General features: G+C 43.2%; 1 protein-coding gene across 1 annotated transcript in view; it reads right to left on the bottom strand.

Moving 5' to 3' along the window:
• The window catches only part of LOC138589998 (plexin-B1-like), a 37910-nt gene extending 13318 nt beyond the window's left edge, over window positions 1-24592 (bottom strand). The window contains exons 1-21 of the mRNA XM_069660517.1: window positions 24523-24592; window positions 22653-23526; window positions 22252-22494; window positions 20201-20383; window positions 17558-17686; window positions 14426-14526; window positions 14179-14311; window positions 13801-13957; window positions 13595-13703; window positions 13204-13312; window positions 11710-12486; window positions 9170-9268; window positions 7947-8069; window positions 6472-6565; window positions 6185-6354; window positions 5037-5188; window positions 4836-4941; window positions 2205-2341; window positions 1921-2094; window positions 467-701; window positions 136-378 (exon numbers count right to left, since the gene is read on the bottom strand). Coding sequence (XP_069516618.1) covers window positions 136-378; window positions 467-701; window positions 1921-2094; window positions 2205-2341; window positions 4836-4941; window positions 5037-5188; window positions 6185-6354; window positions 6472-6565; window positions 7947-8069; window positions 9170-9268; window positions 11710-12486; window positions 13204-13312; window positions 13595-13703; window positions 13801-13957; window positions 14179-14311; window positions 14426-14526; window positions 17558-17686; window positions 20201-20383; window positions 22252-22494; window positions 22653-23516 — 4338 coding nt within the window. The 5' untranslated portion in view covers window positions 23517-23526; window positions 24523-24592. The remainder of the gene's footprint in view (window positions 1-135; window positions 379-466; window positions 702-1920; window positions 2095-2204; window positions 2342-4835; window positions 4942-5036; window positions 5189-6184; window positions 6355-6471; window positions 6566-7946; window positions 8070-9169; window positions 9269-11709; window positions 12487-13203; window positions 13313-13594; window positions 13704-13800; window positions 13958-14178; window positions 14312-14425; window positions 14527-17557; window positions 17687-20200; window positions 20384-22251; window positions 22495-22652; window positions 23527-24522) is intronic.
• Window positions 24593-25856: the final 1264 nt, after the last annotated feature.

Below are 25856 nucleotides of genomic sequence, written 5' to 3'. Positions count from 1 at the left end.
TATATCTATATTATCTATTAGGCATGTAGGAAATGTTGTTTGTTCTGATGCCTGGACACTGGTTTACACGCTTGGGACAATTTCTTGAACAAAAATAGCAGCAGGACGGTTCTATTAAACTTTCTCTGGACCCACCTCAACAGAGATGATGCTGCCGGGTTTGTGGTGGTACGGTTTGCTGGGGTCGTTCTGGTTCAGCGGGTAGAGCTGCGGGTTTGACTCGTAGCTGAAGGCTTCGTTTCCCACACTGCTGAAGTCGAAATGGAGGCTGTCCAGCAGGAAGTGAACTTTGACCCGGGCCCTCCTGGCCTCTGGACCCACCGCAGGGGTCGGACAAGAGATGAGGGAGGAGCTGTTCACTGTGCACGCAGACTCGTACTGGAGGACAGGAACATTAGGAAAATAATGATCACCTCCTCCAGTGGAGTTTAATATGTTTTATACTCATAAAGTCTGATAATCTCACCTGTTTGACATGACAGAGGGTTCCCTCGGGGCAGTCGGCCTCTGGGACGATCCTCCTCCATCTCTTCATTGGACCGAGATGGTCCCGCCCTCTGTTCAGGCTTCCTTCATTCCTCCTGCTGATGCTCCTTCTCCTCCTCGGAGGGAGTGTGTCAGGAGGACTGAGGGTGACCCTCATTTTGGGCTCTTGGACCACATCCAGGTTCTGACCAGAGACTCTGATGATCCTGCCTCCACTACAGGGAGAAGCAGAGGAAGAGGGGGGAAAGAAATTAAGGTTTAATTGAATAAAGTCCTTAGGATTAAAATAACAATCACAATCACAATCACATTCTCTCTGGATAAAGATCAGGACACTCAACCTTTTGTTCACGGCGAGTCCTAAAGGTTTTTTGGAATTGCTGCAATAGACTGGTTCAGCCAGCAACAGTAAAATGGGCTGTAAAAGGCTAAGGCATAATCCTATGGGCAAATAAACGTAAACCAAAGATACATGTTGTGCCACTGAGTAAAAATGTTATTCTTAGTGTTTGACAGCATTATGTTATAGAGTCAGATTGTTCTCCCCAAAGCCACCAGACTCCATTGACAACAACGTTTTTTTTTGTGGTGTTGTGCGTTACAGAAATATTATGTTTGGCTCAAACAGAACGTTTAATAAAGCAAAGTAACACAAAAAATAACCGATCCAGGCAGCAGCAGAGCAGCACCTCCCATGTGCTGCAAGGTAAAACTCAACTCCACTTTATTTATATAGCACCCTACACGCAACACAGTTGATCCAAAGTGCTTCACATTAAAAAAAAAGTTGGAAAAACAAACACAGAAGAGGAGAAAAAGCACAAAACGTTGGAGAGAATCTGACGGATGGAGGAAGAGAATCCCACAGTTGTGGAGCTGCGACAGAGAAAGCCCTGTCCCCATAACGCTTAGTGCGAGAGTGTGGGACAGACAGAAGTCTCTGGTCAGAGGATCTGAGTTTTCTGGCAGTGAGATATGGAGACAGGACTTCTGTGATGTAAGAAGGGACGAGACCATCCAACGCTTTGAAGACAAACAGGAGGATTTCAAACGTCAATGTCAAGGGAGCGATGTACCAGCTGGATGGAAAAAAGCATCTTTAACAGAAAGGTCTATCTCAGTACGGAAATGTTTTCATAAACACTGAGTAACAATCTGAGCCTGTCTGTGGCAAAAACAAGAGCGGATGTACTTTGATCAAGCCCACATGCCTGCAGGGATTACATTACAGCCACTGCAGCCCGTTCCTCGTCTGCAGGCTGAAGAAATCCACTGGAGTAATTCAAAGACTTGTTAGTCATGTTGACCACAAAGTATGTAAAAATAGGTCTCCCCTTTATGTGTGGGGTGCTATGCATACTATGTAAATTGTAAAATCATACAAAAGAAAATATTTGAGTTCCTTGAGGTCGCTCTACTGAGACTGTTTCCCACCTGAGAAAGCTTTTGGACGGAGCAGCCATTGTGATGTTGGGATTGGGGGTGTAATGATACACCAAGCCCTGTAGGTGTCGCTCTGCCCCACCGAACCGCACGGTGATGCTGTGCTCTCCTGTTCTGTTGCTGCCTCTGGTCAGGCAGCTGATGTGATGGTCCTGGATGTTCATCCTGCAAACAGCAGACATTATCACAGTTTGACCCACTTTCCAAAGTCTGTTCAAGTATAACTTTGTGTGACAGTTCCCTGTTTACATTCATGGTCAATCAGAGACACTTACACCATACACGGCACTCCTCCGATCAAGACGCTGACTTCACTCGGGTGTCCGGTTCTCAGCCTCCGGCCTCTGATGGTGAGAGCGGAGCCCCCCGCCTTGGGCCCTCTTTGGGGGAAGATGCTGCTCAGTATGGGATTCTGGTGATGGAGAGAGCGGCAGGAGGAGAGGAAGAAGAAAGGTAAAAGATGAGAAGCTCAAGAGAAAGGAAAAAAGTGTAATCAATAATCCGATGCAGAGAGGGTGATTTACTGAAGATAAAAGAGACAGCTGGGCATTCTGGGAAATAGTGGAATGCTGCCTCACAGCCAGCTTGTAGTAAAGCAATTAATTTGCTTGTCACTTGGACCAATTAATTAAGGCTGTTGTCCAACCGACAATCCTTTTACTGCAACATAAATTAGGAGGCATGTTGTTACTTTATTGCATCGCAGTGTTTCGCTTATCTTTCACGAGGCACAACTGTAGTGTAGCCTCATTAACAGAAGCTGGGAGCAGGGAGATGTCGTTTCCTTAATGACTTGAAGTTTTGAGTGGGATAAACAAACATGGACTTAAACAGCTACCGTGTTTGCTGTGACCAATCACTCTCCATGTTTCCTGAAGTGCTATTTGACGCTGACAGATCACATTTGTATCACTTTCTCCCAATGAGGCATTACAGGATTAATCCCAAAGGGACCCGCCCATCAGCAAGGTCTCTGTGCCTCTGTTTCGGTCCACACCCAACAGCGATTATGGCGCTCTAATATATGCCACTGAACCAAACTCAGGGAGGAAACAAACATGAATTCAGAGTAAGCGCTGCCTGTGAACCGGGTGTGAAAACACCCCAGAGACGTCTTTGTTTTTTAAATGCTTGTTTACTTGCTTGAGCGTAATTATAAATGAAACTTGCTGAAAGGGTGTAGCAGCTGTTCAGTGGGTTTACATACAATTAAGTAAGCTGCTTACTGCAGTAACCGAATTTAAAGGGGAAGTCCACCAATTTCACTCTACACTTGTATAAAGCCTTTTGTGGCTCCAGAGGGAGCTGCATGGAGTCGGACAAATTACATCAACTCATGTCATTTGAGTCATAGTGGGTTGGGCATGCAGAAAGAACACAAGACAGAAAGTGAAAACATCTCAGGGTATGATGTTAAAATTTTAACACTGTCATGTAAAATTCAGACATGCTGCGTTCTCACTAGAGAAATGCTCCTGAAATAAAGCTGCAGGGCAGAGGAGAACTGCAGCTGACACCAACAAACACATTTTAAACCTGCAACAGGAATGAGTCTGCAAGTGCATGCATCTGCACTACTGCTTATTGTGGAGTCATTTTAGGAGGCATCATATCCCTCAAATCGGAAAGACCTGGGGCTAAAAGGTTTGAGATTAAAGTATTAAACTTCTATAGAAATACTGACATGAAATACAAAGAAAATAATATCATTACATCTGGCTTAAAATCAAGGAAAGCATACTGATTAGAAGACTGAAAATATCTACCTGTGTAAGCCTTTTGTGCGGGAGTAGATTCGTTCATTAATGGAAATAATTCCTGCTGATATTTTGCTGTATTTTATTCTTAATGTTCATATTTTTGATAGAAAACTTTCTGTTTCGATTTACAGTTTCACTTGAAAACATACAACGCTGTTTCTTTTAAAAAACGAGTGAGCAAGTGCTCTATGAAAACTTTCTTCATCATTGAAGCTACCTTGCATTATTACAGTAAAGTTAGCATGTTTAACTGTCCGGTAATGTGTGCCTCACTAAGGCCCCGTGTCCACAGCTCCTTTTTCTGAGCGCCAGCGTCTTTTTCAATTGTTCCCAATGAGGACGGAGCGTATGTGGCCGCCTGGAGAAAAAGTGCTGCACCCAAGCGTGATTTTTCAGAAAGCTCCGCCTTTTTTGTGTGGCTGAAAATCTTGCTGGTGTCGTCACCGCCGCTTTTTTCAAGCAGCCGATCAGATGGGGCGCCACTCGTCACACTTGTTACCACCAAACATGGAGGAGCAACTTGTTTTGGCAGTTTCTGTCCACCCGGAGCTGTACATGACAAACACACAGGATCACAACAGGGAGCGAAAAGCCTGTTTGTGTGAGCAGATCGGCCGGACACTAAATGTTGCTGGTTAGTGTTGTACTTTTATCGCCCTACGCGTTGTAAGCTTGTTGTTAGCTGTGCGGTAAGTCAAACTTATTGTTGTCATAGAAACAAAACATGTGTGCAGCGTTTTTTCTCTCACTGCACAAGTGCTTCATCCCAGCGCCCTGCCAGCTCTTTTCTGCCAGAAAGAGGTGCTACGTGGACACGGGGCCGAAGTGCTCAGGTACCGGAACACCAACTCTCTAAAAGTGATTAAAATGATGTAAATATGAGGTGCCAAAATGCACGTCTGCCCGTGCTTTAACCACGTTTTAAACCAAAAGTATCGTATTGTATTGACATCACCAACAAAGTACAAGTACAAGAGAAAACACAAGTGACGTAGCTGTTGTTGTCTGAACAAGGTACTGTGAACAAAGATCTCCCAGAGCCACCAGTGGGATGTCTTAGGATTAGCTAATTAACAAGGTTAGCTAATTCCTCTTAATAACCTGGTTTCTTGGGTTCATGTAAACAAAGTTACACATTGCATTTACCTGGAAGCTGAAGTTCTGAGCAGACAGTCCGAGCCCTCCTCCCCTCACTTTGACTGAGGCCTGGCCACTCTTCTCTCCTCCACTGCTTCTAGTCTCACACACGATCCTGTCAGAGAGGGACACAAGACTTTCACAATAAGAAAAGGCAGAAAAAAAGATTATCTCAGACGCAGTTTACGGTTTGGTGTATCAATGACTTGCCTTGAGGAGACTTCATATCTGCTGTGGATGACACTGCAGGGGACGCCGGCGACTGTCACCGAGTTCTGGATGTCTTCGGCTCTCTGGCCGAGGTTAGAGCCTGAGATAGTCACCACTGTCCCCCCCTCTACTGGACCTGATACCGGGTCCAGCTGGAACAAAAAGGCAAATTGGAGAATCATAAATTAAAGCAGAGGGGTACATATTGAATTAGAAAGTCTGCACCAATGCAGAACTCAGAAAGCATCCAGAACAAATCTTCCATTCTACAAGTTACATTTGTTAACTTAACAGTCAGAGAATTTGCCTGCGACCATTTTAAAATATAAAATAACTAAAAGACTTCTTTTCCTACAAACATACGAAACAACTTGTTCATGCATTTATTTTCAGCAAGCCAGACTATCATAAGAGTGTCTTCATATGTCCTTAGAAAAATCAATCAGGCAGCTGCAGCTCATATTCTCACTACACTAAGAAAGTGGAGCACATTACACCGGTCTTTAAATCACTGCGCTGGCTTCCTGTGTCAAAAATAGATTTTTAAATCCTATTACTTGTCTATAAAGCACTAAATGGTCTCGGGCCTGTACATATATATGATTTACTTTTACACTTTGAATCATCCGGACCCCTCAGGTCGTCTGGAATAGATTTACTCCAGGATACATCCAGGCTCAACACCTGAAGTTTCTGTGCCCCGTACCCGTGGAACATGCTTCCTGAAAACCTTACTACTGCTATAAATGTTGTTTAACTGTGCTCAAATGCAGCTGCATATAAATTAGATGCATAACTTTTTCGAAACTGTTTCTAAACTCTAACCATGTATGTCTTGCTTTTGATTTGAGTGTTCATTGTGTTTTTATGGTCTTTTAAATGTATTTCAGTAACCCTGTAAAGCACTTTGAATAGCCTTGTGCTTGAATGGAGCTATATAAATAAACTGGCCTTAAAACCAGTCCAGCAGACAAATGAGATGACAGTTAACATTATATGTTTCCCTGACAGTGATGCTTCCCAGCACAAAAGGCCAGAGACAAGAATAAAATCATTAGGAGCTTAATTCTTCCTCCCCGTTCTTTCATGTCTCCTGCTTCTCTCAGAGGATAAAGGAAGTGTTTCAGAAGAGGGTGAAGGATTCTTACAAAGTGAATGACCGGTGCAGGACAGGTGTGCTGAATCTTATCAGTGCAGGAGTCCTGGTACACACAGTGAGAGCTGGCAGAACCACCACACCACACACAGCCGTACTTTGGGTCTGCGGTGCGGCAGCGGCTGCAGTCTGAGCGACCCACTGAGCAGTTGAACAGAGTCACTGAAACAGGAGAGAGAGAGGATGGTCTGTTTAATATGTTCCCATGTTATCAGTTCGTCTCACATCTCTCACACAAACACAAGAACTCAAACAGACATGAATTACAGTGACACCAACCATAGAGATCCTCGGGGCTGTCAATGAGGAAGTTGTTCTTCCTCCTCACATTGATCATGGCTGCGTATTCCTCCATCAAGGTAGAATAGGCATACTGAAACATGATGAGAGCAGATGAAGAGTCAAACCAGCGAGAGCGTTTCTCGTGCTACAGTTTATACGTTGATGATATGCACACTCGTGCACAAAGCTGTTACAATTAGTGTCTAATTATCTGTTTTCAGCGCTAATGAGACACAGAAGCAGAAGAGAGGCAGGTTATGGATCTTTGTTAACACAGCATGCTGCTGGTTTCTTGCTGTTGGTTATGAGCTTTCTTTGTATTGATTTACAGTGGCTTAGCGTCATTCTGAATGATGCCAGATGGAATTTGGACATGTTATTTATTTTATTGTATTGTTTTTTATTGTATCTGACTTGATCTTATCATTTTATTGTCTCTACTTCCTCTGTGCTCTCGTCTTTCAATCGTCATTTTTAAATAGCCGTGTCTGTTTTTATTTATCATAGTGCAAAGATTGTTTTTATTTCACAATAGATAGGAGGAGTTGACTCCATCATATTAAAGAAGAAACTCTCCCATGGAAAAAGCCAGTCGGTCAAAGCTGGTGTTCTCTGTAATCAATAGAAGCAATAATATTTGAAAATGGCGCCATAGCTGTGGAGAAAGTTGTACAACTAGCTCGTGGTTTTGCCCATTCGAGAGAAGCTGGAGTGAAATACTATGGCTCAGAGCGGGACAGAATCTGAAATACGACGAGAATATACCGGTGGATCGTCTAAAAAATCATCAGGTCTGCAGTCTACATTTTGATGAGACGTGACATCTGGGGGGGAGGGGGCGTCCTAGATTGAGGAAGTGTGGTCTAGCGAGCTCCCTGGCCTCCACCAGATGACACGTTTTACGTAGTCTGATGGTTTCCAGGGCCCACTGGAGAAGCGGATAGCGTCCTCCAAAGGCACAGAGCATTTTTTTCCTACCATAATGGTATTAGCTCCACATAATAGCATGATAGGTCTGAGGTTGAACATTGGTGAATTGGCCCTTTAAGACAAACTCTTAAATAAGGCAATTTAAGATGGTGATGAGATTGGTGTGCTATCTGCATAGGACTAAAAGTAACCAGGGCAGGAAAGACAAAGGAAAGATCGACGTCTATTTTGAAGAAAATTCAGTCTATAAATCTTTACAGAAAACTTTTAAATATATATTTGAAACATTTTGTGCTCATCTTTCTGGTTTATAGTCAGCAGGTTCAGCTGGAAAAAATGTGATGTTATGCATTTCTGCAGATAAATCATATTAACGTTTGAATCTGATTGAAATTTTGAATAATCCATCACATATATTGATGTTTTTTTCCCAAACTTCTTCAGATTTGGACCCAAGCATTCAGGGGCCAAAGCACCATTATTTCCAGACTTGAAGATGAGAAAGTTTAACAAACAGAGAATAAAAAGAGTTCCTTTCTGACCTGGTGGGGTTGGCAGGTGATGAGGAAGACTGATGGTTGTGTGGCATCCAGCTCAACGGAGGCGTCCACCACCACTGACTGATTCTCAATGTCCAACACACACTCGTAGTCCAGATTCTCATCCTAAATGTACACACCACATACAGAGAGTAAACAGACACACACATCATACAATAAACAAATAAGCTATGTCAGTGGATTATTTTTTTTTGGCTGTGATTTGTGCTATGGTGATATCCAGATAAAAACTGTCTAGACAAATAAAAGCTTCCTCTGGCTGAGTTCTGTCAAATATTTTGGCAGAATTTTTTGTTCCCAAAGAAATATGTTATTTTAACACTCTAAAAGTGTCTTAGATGGGAGGCCATTTTTAGGGCTCAATTCAGGAATATATAACTCTTAGAGCCATGGCGTTTGGTGGAGGCACAAAATGGTGTTTAACAAATCCAAGCGATTGAAAGCCACATGCATGTTAAATCTTTCATAACCAGCCCTCGCAAACTCAAAAAATTGTCAAATGGGTTGCTTTGGGTAAATGCAGTCCCCTAAAGAATGCCCAAACAACTTTCCATATGTCCTGTTAAAATACAGAGTTTGACTGATGTCTTATCAATTTTCAATAGCTGTAAAGTCACATAATTGCATGTATAGCAAGTATGGCAAGCCAATGATGCAAATTATTGCCATTTTGAGATGTCAACATAGTGATAAGGGCTCAAAGTTGTGTCAAAAGTCTATATTGGTGTGAAGTTACCTCAGTGACATGACCCTCCCAATTTCATGACTCTATATGTCTAAAAATATTGAACCCCGGAAAATGTTTTTTGGGGCTAAAATGACAAAATACACAGTTGCTACAAAAACAAAGCAATTCTTAAAATTCAACCAGGATATGTAAAAATGTCAACAGAAACCTTTCTTTGTGCAGAGTGCAGTTTGCATCTAAACCACTGCGGTCTAGAGCTTTTAATATGAGTCTTTACAGAAGCTGAAAGCATATCCCAGAGAAATCACTTTTCAGAAAGTGTTTGTTTGCTCTTCTTATACTGACTGCTGGAGAAGAGACTTAAAGACTTGTTTATTGATTATAACAACAAATAATTCCCAGCTCTGAACCTTTTAGCTGAAGCAAGACTATACAGATGTTCTCCTGTTCAAAGGCCACAGAATAACCGGCACGAACACACATCTAATGTAGTCTTACTTCTGGACAGTCGTGTTACCTGAAACAGGTCGAGGTATTGTCCCACCAGAGTGATCTTCCTCTCCACATTGACGGGGAGGAGAGAGGAATCCTGAACATTCTCCACACATGGACATTCCTGCTGGCACATTATTGACAATTACAATGAGAAATGTCTATACATAAGGAGAAGCTTCATGCACTTACCTCCAGAAAAGAAAGGTCAATTAAACTTCTGGATTCTACGCAAATTGGCCGACATTATGTGGACATCTGTTATGGAAACAACTTATTTCATAATAATGGACCCTGCAGTACCAACGCTATGCCCTTACACCTTGCCAGAACTCTCTAAAATAAGCATTATATTGGGAATAGATGTTGAAGGGTTGCAAATATACAGTAAGATATCATCCGCGTATAATGAAACTTTGGGATCTTTCCCAATGTTCCTGTGTAAGCACTGAAGCTTGCAAATAAATGCCCAGCAGCCAATAGTGCAAAAAGAAGCAGAGAAGAGGGCGACCTTGTTTGATGTAGCAACTTCAAGGGGATAACTAGACCTAAACACATCTGTGGCGAGTGGAGTAATTTGGAGACAAATCTAATCCAAATTTCGACCCTGTCAAAAGCTTTAATCATACACATCTATGTGTGGTTTCTCCATGCTTGACTTAAGGTTCGTCTTCCACTAGTTTGAACATCAGTTGGAACAAGAGGCATAAGGGTTAGGTTCTTCTCATGTTCCTTCATGTACCACAGATGCTCAGATAAATGCTCCATACAGGTTACACAATATTTCCACCTTGATCTTAACACATTGTTCAAGAGGGCATTTTAATGCTACAAAATTAAAAGGGCTTAACTGAACTGCTGCGATCCTTGACAAGAAATGAGGGCATAAATATGAATCATGAAGTCACACTGTCCTCAGAAACTAAACAAACTCAGATGGTCCACATACTGTCGGTCAGACGCTGCATAAGATTGATCAAACTAAGTAAGGACTCTTTGTAATCTTATCTTCAGATAGTATAAGCAGATAGATAAATAAGTCCAGTAGGAAAAGCTATCACCATCTTATTCCTAGTTGAGAAGAATATTGTAGACTATGACAACAGAAAGAAGTGCAAACAAAACATGAAACGTCAAAAAGAAAATAACTAGCACGTACAGAAAAACCCACCACAGCAATAATACATGAGAAACAAAACACAAGGAGGGTGTTGAGTTCAAAAAGAAATCATGTCATGATCAGGGAGAGGAACATTCCTGAGCTTGTAGGAGAAGATGTGTTGTCTGCATTAGTGTTTCATCATAATTTGGAGCCAGCATTGGATGAGGTAATGGTATGGAGAGGATGGACTGATCAATACATCAATACATCATTTGCCTTTCTTATTGACAGTAGAGCTTATAAAGATAAGTGTAATACAAGTGTAGTATTTAGGTTTCCTCAGTGTTTGCACTGCTGCAGATCGTGGACCATGTGTAGTTACATACTGACTGCAGATTAAAGCATTGATTCTCCCAGGTTACTTACACAGTAGGGCTAGCTTGAATGCTTTGTACATATTAAGTAAACAAGATTGCATTACATTACATTATTTAATTTGTAAACTTGCTTAAGGGAAATTTTTTGACTTTGTACAGAACCAGCTCTTTCACCTGCATTCAGCTTTAATGCAAAGCTACGCTAACAGCCTCCTGACTGCAGCTTTCATATATTTAAAGACAAAAATGAGAGCCCAACTATTCTTTGTATCTAATTCCCTCCAAGCTTTAAATGGTATTTCCCAAAATATGTAACTCATAGACTGTTTATAAGAAGTGGACAAAGCCAACATGAAGATACTGATTGGTTTGCGGTTGTTTTTAAGCCTTGACTTTGGCATTGCAGCCATCATGTTTGGAGCCAGAGGCGACCATATATGGAGAAGTTAGATACGTATTTCTTCAACTCTTGGTTGACAGGTCCTCTAGGTTGTGACTTGTCAATTAAAGGTAGCAACACCCTAAAGCATACCCTGGTTTTCAGCTTATGATACCCCAAATGAGAGTCTTATTTCAGTAAATAAACAAACATACAGTACATTGGACTTTTCCTTATGTCCTGCTGAAAAAGTCACATTTGGTAAAAAAAATGTTTTTAGGGGGCAGCTGTCAAAATGTAACCAGAATATTTAACTTTTTTTGCCACGCCCTGCCTAATCGTGGGATCATAAGTTATGAGAATGAGCATCATACTGTATTTAAGAAGACTTGAATCTAGCCATTTAGATCATTAGAAAAATGTTTACTGGGGTAATAAATCAAGTCAGAAACAGGCTCATTTTCTCATAAGCTTACATACAATCCGACTTCTGTTTGACACCAGGGGACGCCCCCTGCTGGTCATTAGAAAGAATACCGCTTTAAGGCTCCTTCTTATTAGCTTAACTTTTGAAACCACAAGGCTATTTCCACTTCTCATACACAGTCTATGGTGTATGTCTTTAGGTTAGTCTAAGTAGTTTCTCGTGGTCACCTGAGCAAAAGCATGATATCTAGATGAGCTGCACACGAGGCTTCTGCACTCACCCGAACATAAGAGTCAGTTGAAGAATCTGATTGGTAGTTTGCTGCAGATTCAGAGTCGGGGTCAATAACTGTTTCAGGTGATTGTGTATAGTTGACCGACTTTTCGCTAACACTAGTTGAACCCGTTGCAGAGTCGACATCAGTCTCTCCATCTTGTTTCTCCCACTCGTTCATCAACAGAGGTGACTCTTTCTCTTCAGAGCTGTCCAGAGGAGCGGCCCCCTCGTCCTCGCTGACGGGCGGCTCGATTAAAAGGGAGACTTTGCTGGAGGGGGTTGAGGATACATCAAAGGAAGAGACCACAGCATCACCAGAAGGCTCTAAAAATCTCAGGTCAGAGTCTACATGGCCAATAGTGCTGCTGGGTAATGTAGTTTGGGGAGTTTTGTCAGTGAGATTCCAGGTTTCAATCTCGTCATCCTCCAAAAAACCTGCTGTAGTGCCACCATGTCCCGCTGTTGTTCCTTCCACGTCAGAGGGGGACCTGTCTGCAGTGGTGCCCTCAGTGTGAATGGTGGTGGCCTGGGTGAAGATCTGAACAAAAGGGGAGGTTGTGGCCAACATCAGGGGTAAGGTAGGTTCAGCATTAGGCGTGGTGGGTGGTGTAACTGTGGTTGAGGAAGGGACAACTGTTGTGGTGGTGGGAGGTGTCTCTGTGGGTGGCGGCTGTGTTGTTGTTGCTGTGGTTGTTGTTGTTGTTGTAGTAGCCGGAACAGTAGGAGGTAAGGGTGTCAGTTTTCTGGTGGGTGGGGGGATGGTGGGGGTTGGCGGTTTGAACTTGACGATGACAAAGCACAAGCAAGGAAAGGGGGAGACAAGAAAACAGGCCGGGGGAGGGAAGGGGAGACATGTTAGGAAAAAATAAAGGGTATGCAAATAAATTGAGAAGCAACTTATGAGTGACGTTTAAATAAAAAGATTCATGGCAAAAAACTGGACTAAAAAGACAAACAGAAAACTACACCAAACACTCAGTGCATGCAGAGACCGATACGCAGAGCATGATGCAAACTGCTGTATGAAAAATGCTCTGCACCACAAACCTAACGCTTGTAATTTACCGTCCAAACAGCGTTTCCCTTTAGTATACAATGGCTGCAGTCTCATACAACAGTCCTGCAATAAATCCTCCCTTCATGAAGGTTGTAATGTAATAATTAAGGCTTGATTCAACTTTATGGTTAGTTTGGAAGGTGTTGTTTATGGTGCTGTTGAATTTTACTGCGTTTTCTGCATAATATGAAAATAAAAAAGACAAACAAACAGCACTGGTGTAAATGCACAAGACATTGGAAACACCCCTCAATATGCAAAACAATTCAACAGCAACACAAAGTACAACCTCCAAAATTATTACACCGCTCTTATGAACATTACAACCTTCATGGTGGTAGGTTTCAAAGCAGGGCCGTTTAGTTACTTACCCCTGATATACATTTGCACTTCAACATTTCTCAGTCCAATCAAACCTTTTCAGTCTTAATGTGGACTCACATTTTGGTTGTAGATGGTGACTCCTTGGCTGCAGGTGTGTTTGTGTGTGCATACGTGCTGATGGATACACCAGTTACACCCCCAGCGACTGCTCACACACCCCTGGCATCTGGCGGAGCACACAGCAGCAGTACAGGCACAAAATCAGTGCGAAAGAAACAACTTGAATAACAATACTACGTTCTCAGATGATATTTCTCTGCTTTATTTATAGTTTCCTTTTCTTTTTACTTGCAACTCCTGGTATTAACGCCAAAGTGATTTATTCCAATGATCTAACCAGTCTGACTGAAACATCTGTAGTCCAAACAGGTGCTTTTTTAGTGGTCACAACACCTTGGTCGACCTGCGGATGTAGATCTGATGAAAGAGATGATGTGTGTGTACTCACGGCCTGCGTCCCGACAGCTGCTGGACCAGGCTGCAGTTGTAGAAGGTGAATTCTGTCTCTGCTACCGTCACGTTCGTGAAACGCAGGGAGAGCGTCACCATCACAAACTCTGCATTGGAAAAAACATTTATATTTCACATTTCTGGCCTGCAATAAAGATTCTAAAAGTGTTTGTTGAATGTTATTTCAGTGTTTTATATACTCACCATCTCCATGACTAATGGGAGGAAGTCTGCTGGCATCGGGGGTGGAGCATATCACACCTGTGTTTGTGAGTGAGGCAGGCGTTTCTGTGTCCTGGAAGAAGCACGAGTAGGCCTCTCCTTTTCCCAGACTGGGGAGGCCCTCTACTGACACGGTAATCTGAAGGGGGGAGGGAGGCAGAATGGGAAAGGGGCATCAAGAAAAGAAAGAAAGAAGATGGAAGAACACCGACCGAGGATTAAACTTTTATCTTTAAAAAGCTTCAAAACTTCAAATCAAAGTTGCAGGATTTACAAAGTCAAGAGAGACAACAACAGGCACACAGCAGCTTATTATTGTGCATCACTGCCATCTGTTCCCCTCTCTTTCCCCTGCATTACATCAGTTTTCTCCCCCCGGCTGATGTTGTAGAGGCTGAGGTGCTGGATGCCGAGGCACTGCTGCCTCTGGTTGAAGCTCCACAGCCACTGACCCTGCACGGACCCTCGCTGGCACTCCCAGCGCTGGCCACACCTGAAATACCACAGAGGGGTGAGAGAAACAAGTGGACAGGAATGCAGGGCAGCATTCAAAGTAGCCACACCTTTGCTTTCTTTTCGCCTCATAAACATATGCGCGCTGACTCACCGTCCCTCCAACACACACCAGCCACAGTAGGGGTCTTTGGCAGACAGACAGGACTGACAGTCCATGTGATCCCCACATTCTGCCACTGGACGCTTCTCCACCTGAAAACAAAACATACACGAGGGTTTGTAACCAGACAAGCTTCCAGAAAACGTTTGTGGAGAATACAGTGGATCACTATTTCCAGAATTCAAAAGATCACCGACCTTTTATTTTATGTGCAGCCCTCACAAGCTATTTGTTTTTAATGGTTTGCTAAAGCACAATTTATGACATAACCACATTACATCTATTTTTATTATTAATTAATAACATTTGCCTTCATGATAGCTAAGCTGGGTAGAAAAAAGCTTTCCTTTTCAGACTGTTTGCTTCATCTGAGCGTCGAGTTTGTCTCTTTTTCTTTGGACTTTCACTTCTTGTTGAAGTTGTATCTGTAGTCATCCATCTTTTCTTTGTTTGTTCAGCCATAGCAGATTACTGTTTACTTGCAACACTTGCAGAGAGCGGAAAAGCAGCCGCTTAGCTCCGCCTACCCTCTCTGGCAGACCAACCACTGCTGGCTGATGGAAAACGCATCACTAACTGGTCGCCGCCTGAGATTTTTTTCCACGAAAGTCGCACCAGACAGCCAGTCTGTAATACTGCAAATGCAAAGGCTTTCATCAGTGGGCCATAGGCTCAACCACCATTGTGTTACCTCATTCAGCGAGAGATAGAGGCAGACATTTATTTGAATGAAAATCTTCGAGATTATTACTTTAACATTCGTTCAGTCAGTAAGGAGTGCTACAGTTGGTTTCATAGTTCAGCATCATCTTTCACCTCTTTATGCAGGTTCTCAAAGCAGCTCATCTTCTTTACTAACAGTTAAAAATGTACAACAACATTTACGACTCAAAGAAACTCTGCTTATCACCATCTACCAGTAGCTTTATAGCAGTTGAGATGCTTGTTGTCATATGGATATTAGGGGTGACAGCACTGTTCTGCTTTTAACCTCGCAGCAGAGATAGTAACAGAGCCAGCAGGACGGGACAGAGGTGTGACATTTTGACATTATTTTATTTACACCAAACAGTCAGCAGCTAACTCGTTAAAGAGAAGAAACAGTAGTTAAGAGTTAATTTACAACTCTTGGAAATGGTGGTGAATTGGGGAGACGAGGTCCAGGAGCTCCCATCCTTAACATAACCAACATATCCAACATAAACCAGCATACAAAGGCAGATAAAAGATTATTATTAAGAAAGCAACGCTCACTAATGCATATCTTATAAGCCGTGCTAGAGGCAGACGCTGTGGTGTTACACGACACGCCTCTTTTGCTCCCTGAACAGCCACGCTGTGTGAAAACACTCACGGGGGCTTACATGCAGGTGTTGTTTGTGTCCATGTATTAAAGCAAAGCCGGCCTCTCTTTAAAGGGTTATTGTGGGAGCTCATCTGAATCTAAAGCTGCATGCTTGAGTTATATTTATACAGAGGCGTGTGACAAGCCTTTGAATGTATAGACTAGCAGCTCCTCCGATCCATTTATCAGCATCTCCGGCTACCCACACAGACACTCTGTAGGGAGTGTGCCAACACAATGGAGGCCACTTTCTCTGATCAATACCATTGTTGTGTCTGACCCTACACCTCCTGCTGACTGTTGTACACATCACAGTGGGCTAAGTGACCTTCGACCTCAACAGCCAGCTGGCCTCTCTGTTTTCTCTTATGCTCTTTGCCTCGTATTCTTTTATCCTCTTTATCTGTGAGAGAGACACAGCTTGAGGAAGTATCAGGGCCTGAAACACTCTGACAAACCATAAATTGTCTGACGATGAATGACAGGCCATGTTCGGTCTCGTGTATGGAGACATCTGGGTGAGTGGCTGAATAGGCAGGCTCACTAAAACGGCCACGGCTGCTAATGCATCTGTTCAGTGGTCGGAAGATTAAAGACATAAAAGCTTACTTGCTGATATTATCTGTGAGATCCGTTAATGTATATTTAACTCTTGAATTCTGCAATATAAATGGTCCTAACTGGTATTTTTGGTTATGTTTATATTAGTATTTTTGAATGTTTCATATCTCTGAAATCTGTACCTCAGCCAAAATTGTATGTACGACAATAAACCATAATGATTTCTATACTAAAAATAATAGATTTTTTTGCTTAATAAAGAGGCAGAATATATAGTATCCCTAAAATCTGTACAACCGAAAGGTTTTGTAAGTTATGCAAAAGCTGTTAAGGTTTTTTTTTTTCAGGTAAATTTAAAGGGCCAGTTCGCTGATTTTCAACCTCAGTCCTGAATTTCAACCAGTTTTGCTCTGTGCCTTTGGAGGACGCTATCCGCTTCTCCAATGGTCCCCGGAAAAGCTAGACTACGTAAAAGGCGTCATCTGGCGGAGGCCAGGGAGTTCGCTAAACTACACTTCCTCAATCTAGGACGCCCACCTCTGATGTCATGTCTCGTTCAAAATCAACATGTGTGAAATGTAGACTGCAGACCGGATTTTTTAGACGATCCACCGGTATATTCTCGTCGTAGTTCTGATTCTGTCCCGCTCTGAGCCGTTGCCTGCAGCGATAACAGTAGTATTTCTCTCCAGCGTCTCTTGCTGGGCCTTTCAGAGGGAGGGGCGCAATGCACGCTGGGTGTTGTAGGAATGTACAATGGGTGAAACCACGAGCTGTTTGTACAACTTTCTCCACAGCTCAAATATTATTGCTTCTATCGATTACAGAGAACACCAGCTTTGACTGACAGTGGCTTTTTCCAGGGGCGAACTGCTCCTTTAAGTGGGATTATGAGAACAACAATGTCCCATGCCTTAATCGTGGCCAACCCTTGCCACAGACGTGTTTATTCCATGTTTTATAAGGACGTGATAAAATCATCAAGGAGTTTAACCAGCCTTAGCCTCTTGTTGCAACAAGAAAAAAGGCTCTCTGCATTCTGATTTTGATTAGAACTACACTAATGATTAGATCACTTAGACTAATTCAGAAAGGATTATTCAAACATCGCTCTCTCACAGCCACTTGGTGGAGGTTTACTCTGATGGGATCCAACAGAAAATTGCAAGTATTTCTTTCAACTGATCAAAACAGTGTTACTCCATCTTTAGACTTACAGTAGTTCTGGTCATGATGTAGATGTTTGCTCCATTCTGGTCCAGCAAAAGATCACTGCTAATGGGTGAGTTGGGCTGCAGCGTCATGTTTGCGTAGACCTCCACACGACCATCCTGGCCCAGATATACCTGAAGAAGTTCATGAGAAAAACAACAGATACGTCATGAATCATGACACACGAGATATTTTCAGTTTATGTAACTAATTATCCCTCATAAAGCAGTAAATTGGAACATTCCTCACACTGTAAGGCTAAAATAAAGAGCTTAAAAATGGCAAAGAAGCTAAAGAAATATCTTCCTCAGCTTACGACTCAAACACAAATCTAATTAGGCTTGTGCAGGATCGCAGCAGGAGTGGCCATGAATGTGATTATGGAGCAGCCAAATCTAATAGGCAGCGCAGGGAGACACCTCTGGCTTAAGTGATTCCCAGGCCTTCAAACTCTCATGTTACCTCATGTTGATGACATTAGCAGAGGTTTTCATGCCTCTTTCCATGAGCCGCTCTGTTGATCACTGTGAACAGAGTGGATGATCTGTTGTCCCATTAAGAAGATGCACTTAACACATACTGGCAGGGGGAGCAGCTCCGTGATGCTCGGTGACTTAGAAACATTTATGCAGTGTTTGTCATTTTGCATATCATATTTCAGGGATGGTGTGATGCTGTATTAGACTTGCAATATCTGTTCTACAGGTGTATGGAGGATGAAGCTGACAGGACAAACAAGCAGATTTTATATGCAGGGATTTACATTATTTCTAACCGGCTTACTCTAATCTTAAAGGAGCAGTTCAACATTTAGAACAGCCAAAAGATAAACAAGACTAGGTCGAACCATTGAGCTATAATGAGCGATATAATGGTCAGTGAAAATGTCAATGTTAATTTCCGGATATCCCTTGAAATCCGATCCTAAAATCCTAAACTAGGATTGGCTATTTGCCTCGTCAGAGGCGGGACTTGTGTTTGAATCAACTATTCGGGCTGTGTTGCAACAGGCTGCTCGGAGCTTTCTTTCCATTTCAGTGTGGCACATTTCCTTTAGTACTTAAATTGTTACTCTGACCACATCTTCTGTTCGAGTCCTTCAGAAGAAGAAGTCCTTCAAGAATCAAGCTCCGAAGGAAGGGTTAATTAAATGCTATTCGTTTTCTCGGTGTGTGTGTGTGTGTGGACGCATACTTCATGCCACCCCTGCATAAGTCAGTGCCCCAGTTCGGCCTCCCCAGTCAAAAAAGTCTGGATCCGCCCCTGGTTCTATGGCCCCTGGGTATTTTTAGGACTCACTGTATTGATTGTTGAGTCAGAGTGATTTCATGTGATTTAGGTGACTCAAGGAAGTCAATGTGCAGAGAAATAGTCCTGCACCTCACCCCCAGCTCAACCACAACTTCTCATTTTTCAACCCAAGAGAAATAAGTTAACTTGTGAACTTTTTTTTGTCTCACCTCAGAATGGAGCTAAGCTAGCTGTTTCACACTTCTTTCAGTGTCTGTACTAAGCTAAGCTAAACTTAGCATCTTGTAGTTGTAGCTTCATATTTAACAGACTGATAAGAAAGTTGTTTTCGATCCTCAAATGTTACTCTCAGCAAGAAAGCAAAACGTGTATTCTCCAAGAAGTCAAGTGTGTGACACTTTGTTCCCAGTTGGCCTGCCCATCCCAACACACACACACGGTCCTGTATCTGGATGCTGTGGAATTTGTCCTGCTGTGATACGATAATCCTGTTACAATAGCTTACTTAGGATGGCTACATGGAGCGCTGCTTTGATCTGCCACCTAAAAGCACCATGTCTGACTCTATGTCTCAATCTCTCTCTTCCACACACACACACACACACACACACACACACACACACACACACACACCAAAGACACACATACATGTACATACACAGCAAAAAGACTCCTTGAATACCTCACAGCCGAGTTATGTCTAGAACCTCATATCTCAGTCCCCATACGTAACTATCAGATCCATGCAGACATTTTTCTGAAGGAGGTGATACAGAGCAGCTTTTGGCAGCACTATAGAAAGCAGTACTCTGAGCTTACAAAAAATCCCGTCTTTAAAACATTAGTTGAAAAATGCACCAAGTCTCCAACAATCACAAACTGCAGTCCACTGAATAAAAGCAAACGTAATAGTCATGGGATCATTTGGTATGCTCGTCTGTGTATGTTGGAAAACCATGAATGTAGGAATGACTGGAATCTGCTTAGCAGCAGTTGCATAGCTATCTTAAAGTATTATGGGAACTGGCATAGCTTCTGTGAAATTGGTTTTTTTAATAGTGTAAGGTGTGTTTGCTTAGCTGGAAAATGATTCATAGACATCCTTAGAAGGAGCAGGCAGGAACAGACACAGGGGCAGGGCTGCAGGGATCATGGTATTAAGTAAGCAAGCTCTACATGTGTGATTGTGTCTTGAATGGAAAACTTAAAAAACTGCCTTAATAGGATATTGCCTAATGGAATATTTCCATGATACACAGATCATTGGGAAGTTCTTGTGATGTGTCCCGGGCGTTTCCCTGCTTCCCACCACTTTGTGCAAGCTAGGACAGGCTCAAGGGCCTGAAGGAACCGGTGCAAACTTAAAAGCATAAAGAGCAGCAGATTGTTTGAGCTACCTTGTGCAAAGTCCCTTTGGAGTCTCCGAGGAAGGCGATGCTGTGCCCTTCTCTGACACTGACGGCCACAGCAGTGAGACGGGCGGCCGAGGTGTGCCACACGGATTTAGCTTCCAGCGGTTCCCGGCTCGCCATCGGACTGGGTGTGTGGTCGGAGCCACAGGGATAAGCCTTCAGGGTGTTCTGCAAGAAAAACAGAGAGACTGGTCAGATAGTTTGTCCTTAAATGAACTCAAACAGATAGTTTGACTGATATCACTTTTAAAGTCCGACTGATATGGGATTTTTGAGGCCGATACGATACGAGAGATCAAGCCTTCACTTGTTATCATGTGGTGGCAGATTTAATGATTTTTTATAAATATTGACCTTTCCTGTTGATTGAGCACTGATCAAACAGCTGCTTTACTAAACAAATACCTTTAGAAAATGTAACATTATAACATATCATAAACCGACTCTATTGCAGACCATGTGCAGCAGTTTTTCATGTAAATAAATGTCTGTTTATCTATCACCCAATGAGGTGACACAATGGTGATTGAGCCTATGGCCCACTGATGAAAGCCTTTGCTTTTGCAATATATCATATTTTTATGGACTGGGTGTCTGTGGCGACATTTGCGGACAAAATCACAAGCGGCGCCCAGTTAGTGACGTGTTTTCTATCAGCCAGCAGTGGTTGGTCTGTCAGAGAGGGTAGGCGGAGCTAAGCGGCTGCACTTCCGATTTTTGAAAGCATTACAAGGAAACGGTAATCCACTATGGCTGAACAAACAAAGAAAAGATTGTCGACTACAACTTCAACAATACGTGAAAATCCCCCCCAAAAAATAATTTGACGCTCAAAGAAGGCAAACAGTCTAAAAAGGAAAGCGACGAAAATTTGGGGGAAGAAATTAGGAAGTGTGCTCCTGTTATTACTGCCAGTGGGTGGCGCTAAAGAGCATGAAACTGAAATATTCGAGATTGTATCTTTAAATGTCTCTGACACCGATATTTGTGTGATAGGCCCATACTGTCAGAGTCTACCTGCTGAATGATAAATCTGTTGGGCTCTAATAACTTTGTGTTATATCTGGACTGAATGCTTGAATCCTTTGCTTGAAACAAAAGTTTCCACTGGAAGATTTGTTTCATTGATCTTAAACCGTCCAAAGCTTCAGACCGACAAATTCTTCTTCATGTCTTTTCAATTAGTCTTCCATTCTTTCCTACGATTGCCTCAGAGCCTCTAAATCCTCTTAATTCACCATAAGAGGATTTCACCATAGATTAAAGCAGACTCATAGGACGCAGCCAGGTCGCTCTTTTGGTTTGGCAAAACAACCACTCCAAATCCTGCTTTCCAGTAAGTCGAGCTCAGGCTCCAGATAATTGGCTCTGAAGGAGGAAGTAGCGACAGCAATCAGCATCTCCTTTTCTTCCTCTCGATTATCATTTCATTCTTTGTCCCTGTCACTTTGCATGCTTGTCTTTCTGTTCCCATGTATCCACCCCACCCTGCCTCTCTCTCTCTTTCCTCTTATGTCAGAGGGTTTCAAAAGGACTCCTTGTCAGAGCTCATTAAGCAGCAGCCCAGCTGATCCAGAGTCAGTTTGGTTTATTGATCCCTAACGATCCCATTAAACAGTTCTGAGGGCTGGCAGGACCGGAGCGGCTGCAGGGCAACAGAGGGGGTCACTGGAGGGCTGCAGCTGGGTGAAGCTCTCCTGGGGCATCTGGGAGCTTTTCAATGACAGCCTCATTACAAGACTCGCCTACTTTTGTTTCTTTCCGTTACTAAATCTCAATGCCAGAAATCCACTTATCCCTTGTTACTGTTCTCTACCTTGTTTTGTCTTTCTGAGAAACCAACTGAGTCTATTCTTGTAGAGTCTGCTACAGGAACCACGAGCACAAGTGATGTGAGAGTCTCTTAGAGTATCTTATTGCCAAATCATTGTTTTAGATGCCTTTAATCCTAAGAGGTTTTCTCAGAGCATCAACATCAGGTTGATGTTGATGTCTAAAGACAAAAAAAACCATGTCTTCATCACGTGTGTCCTCACCATGGGCAGGTTGGCACAGCTAGACTTGACTTCATACTCGATGTAGGCCACCACTCCTCTTCCCTCCACCTGGCCATCCTGGGTGTAGCAGAGGTCACGGGTGGAATCAATGTGTCTGTCAAGCTCATCCAGCGGGTAAACACACAGAGCTGAGGCATCCAAGTGATTGTTGTTTGCCGAGCCCATGCGGGTGGAGAAGACTCCCAGCAGATCTTCGCCTTCCCGACCCGCGCCTTGTCCCACCTGTTGCAACAAAGGCGTGGGAAAAACCCAGTGAAGTTTAACACAGCAAGCAACCATTTAACCTTGATGTAAAGCCATTTCTGAAAGACAGACTTAAAATCCAGACTCCAGAAGATAATATACAGATAACAGTTAGGAAAACCATAAATACAAAGTACCTGGGCAGCCTGGAGCAGGTTGTAAGTCTTTGCGGGTGAGGAAGAGGATTGGCACACGAGAGGAACTTCCACATAGGAATAGTAAGAAGTGTCGTCCAGGCACACTCTGGCAGCGTAGGTCCGGTACTCCCTTGATGGCGACTTGATGTCACGACGATAAAACAAGAAGTAAACATAAGTGCGTCGTGTAAATGCCTTCACAAAATGGTGGTCGTATTCAGACAGACGACCAGCCACAGCCAGCTTAGCGGTCTCTTCGTAGGAAAAGACGGGTTCTAATGAAAGGTGGCGGGTGGAGATGGGCGGATGGCTGGCAGTATAGCCCCTTCCAACATACATCACTGTCCTTTGCCCGCCACGGAGCTGCACAACCAGCCCGATGGTCGACACCGACGGATCGTTGGCAGCAACATACTGCGTATCCACGGGCCTCTCTGTGGAGAAAAGAACCTTTTTGATCGATGCCAGGCTGCGCTTCTGGCAGGTGCCCTGGTGGATGCTGCCGCAGGTGATCAGCTCCAACGCCTTTGGATCCACCAGCAGTAATTTGTTGTGATTACTGGTTCTCCTGGCCTGGGGACAGTTTAACTCGGTGACTGGGGGGAGGCATTCTTTGCTGTCGCTAACAGGACCGGTGACCTCCTCTTGCTCCAGCCGGAGGCCATCCGATCCATCCAGTTGGAAGAGGTGGTCCCTGGCCCCCACGTACACCGTCCCCAAAGATGGGTCTGGGTGGAGCACCAGATGCTGGAACTCAGTATCATTACGGGTAAACCGAGGATAGGAGCGACCATGGGCAGTGACAAAGATGATGTGGATGAGGAGTAAGAGCAAGGTGGAGTTCAGAGCCTTCCCATGTAGCATGGCAAATATTCTGAGGAAAAAAACAAGAGAGTTAGAGGCCTGAAGCAGCAGGTGTTTGGAGTAAAACATCACATTCACAGAGGGTGAAAGCTGCTTCCATATCGCCTGGGTTTAGACTGAGACACGCAATTCACACAACTGATATTCACTCTAACCTTGAAAGAATGATTATAAATTGAAACGCATGCTGTTCTACATTCTTATTGAACAAACCAATAATGAATTGATCTTACAAGGAAGTATTGTCTGTGTCTCTACTGAGATCTTAACTGTTGACTTAAAACTTAAACAAGTAAATAAGTGACACTGTTGCACAGAGAAAGACCTTCATTCCAGGGCTGCACAATATTGGACAAACACATTTCAATACATTTGGAATTATTGGGTATTACATTTTAAGGACATTGCAATCAAGTCGGCCACAAAGTGTGGCCCTCATGTGCTAACCTCCATTAGTTGGGCTTCAACTGAGCATGGGCTCCAAGTGAGCTTTTAAGTTGGTTGGTTGGGGCTGAACAGGGCAACCCAAGGGAATATATTCGGACTAGAAATGGGCATACCATTAAAAAAGCAAACCTGGGCACAGGGTGGTTCCCAGGTGGCTTGGCCCCACTCAGGTGTCCCTGACCAGTCCAGGGACAGACCATTTGGCTCCACCTACTTTCTTCATTAAAGCCAACATACTCAGTGTATTTTGTCTTGAGTCAGTCTCATATAGATCCCATATAATCCATCCCCAACAAAGATCTATTTACTGCTAATGTGTGAGGAGCTGCAGTGCCCAGCTGTTTTAGGAAACAATCAATGTATTTATTCCAAATGGAAGTGTTAATACAAACTTATTTACGCTCAGACGTAAAATAAAGGATAGGATTTGAGTTCAACAGAGATGCTCGGGCAGTTGGAAAGATCTGAGAGAATAACACTGTTGGTTTTGGTGTTTATGGGACGTACTGACAAAAACAGTTTTCAACATTAAAGTATTCTTTGAGGAGTAAGATCTCACCATCTAAGTTCTTTGTTAAGATGAAGACTTCCTCCGCCTTATCACCTGGAATCACACCCCATTCCTCTCCTCTCTGTCTGGGATTGTAAGTAACAAAGACGATTATTCATCTGTAGACACACGAGAGAGAGAGAGACAAAAACAGACATGACTCAGATTGACAGAAGCAATTCTCAAGATGACTACCTTGTGTTGTTTTATTCATCCAAAACCATCAAGCATGTGATTACTCACAAAGTGTTTGTAACTTCACCGTCATGTATTGTGTATTTATTGGAATCAACACACCAGCAGTCAGAGTATCCCTTACAGCCGGAGCGTTTGAAACAACAACTCTCATTTCCCATTTCCACAGCCGTCACTCAACACCTCGAGCAGAGTGGTTTGTGGACACTGAGAGCCTTCGCATTAGAGATAAAAACCCCTTAATTATTTAACAGGTTCCTCAGACCTTTCCCTGACCCCACTGAGGAAGGTCACATAGGAATAAATAACTAACTCTCTTACACAGTCGTGTATGGAGCGGGCTTTACACTGGTATATGTGCGATCTATACAGAAGGAGAGTAATATTTACATTTCGCTCTGTGAAGTGTTATTCATGCAGCAGTGCTCTGCGTAATGGCAGAGAAGGACAAAGAGTAGAAAAGAGTGTGATATTAACAAATCGTAATATTTTGGACCATTACTTTGCGGCGTGAATAGATTGCTAAGACATTAGACATGCAGTGCCATCTCACCTAACTCTAGACGCCCTGCGGCTGCAATCGGGACAAAGACGAGGGGACATAAAAGGGAGGAGGCTGGGAATCTGTGCGTGTGTGTGTGTCTGTGTGTTTGAGCGTTTGACCAGGGGCCATCCAGGAGCAGGTGCATGCGTCTTAGTACGTGTCTGGTAAGTGGGTGAGTCTCAGGCCCCCTCTTTACTTATTCATGAGCAGAATAAGAAGTATAATAAGTAATAACCCCCACGCCCACTGTCAGAGGATTTCAGTTGGCTTCTGTATGTGTGTGATTGTCAGGAGGAGTAGCCATTATATTCTGTTCAACAGGGCTGAAAATCCACACAGTCCTTCGGGGCAGGAGAGGAATAGTCTTTATGAAATATATATTTTAAACAAACCAATTCTGCGGGCCTCATGTTTTATTGATTCAAATCTGCAAGAGCTCTCTGATACAAGTTCTCTGTGGCTAGCTGAGTGGAGTTGTTTCTTTAGGGAGGGCAAAGCTGGCAGATCTGTTGATGGGGTCGGCCCGTTACTTTAGAGCCTGGTAAAATATCTAAACCAGATCTTAACTGAGCCTTCAATTTTCCATCTAGAACTTCGAAACTTA

Source organism: Semicossyphus pulcher, unplaced genomic scaffold (genome assembly GCF_022749685.1).
Source record: "Semicossyphus pulcher isolate SPU_LCO1_2020_fin unplaced genomic scaffold, fSemPul1.0.p SCAF_13, whole genome shotgun sequence".
Lineage (NCBI taxonomy): Eukaryota > Metazoa > Chordata > Actinopteri > Labriformes > Labridae > Semicossyphus > Semicossyphus pulcher.
Note: the sequence above shows the minus strand (reverse complement) of the source record. Positions and strands in the feature narration are given on the sequence as shown.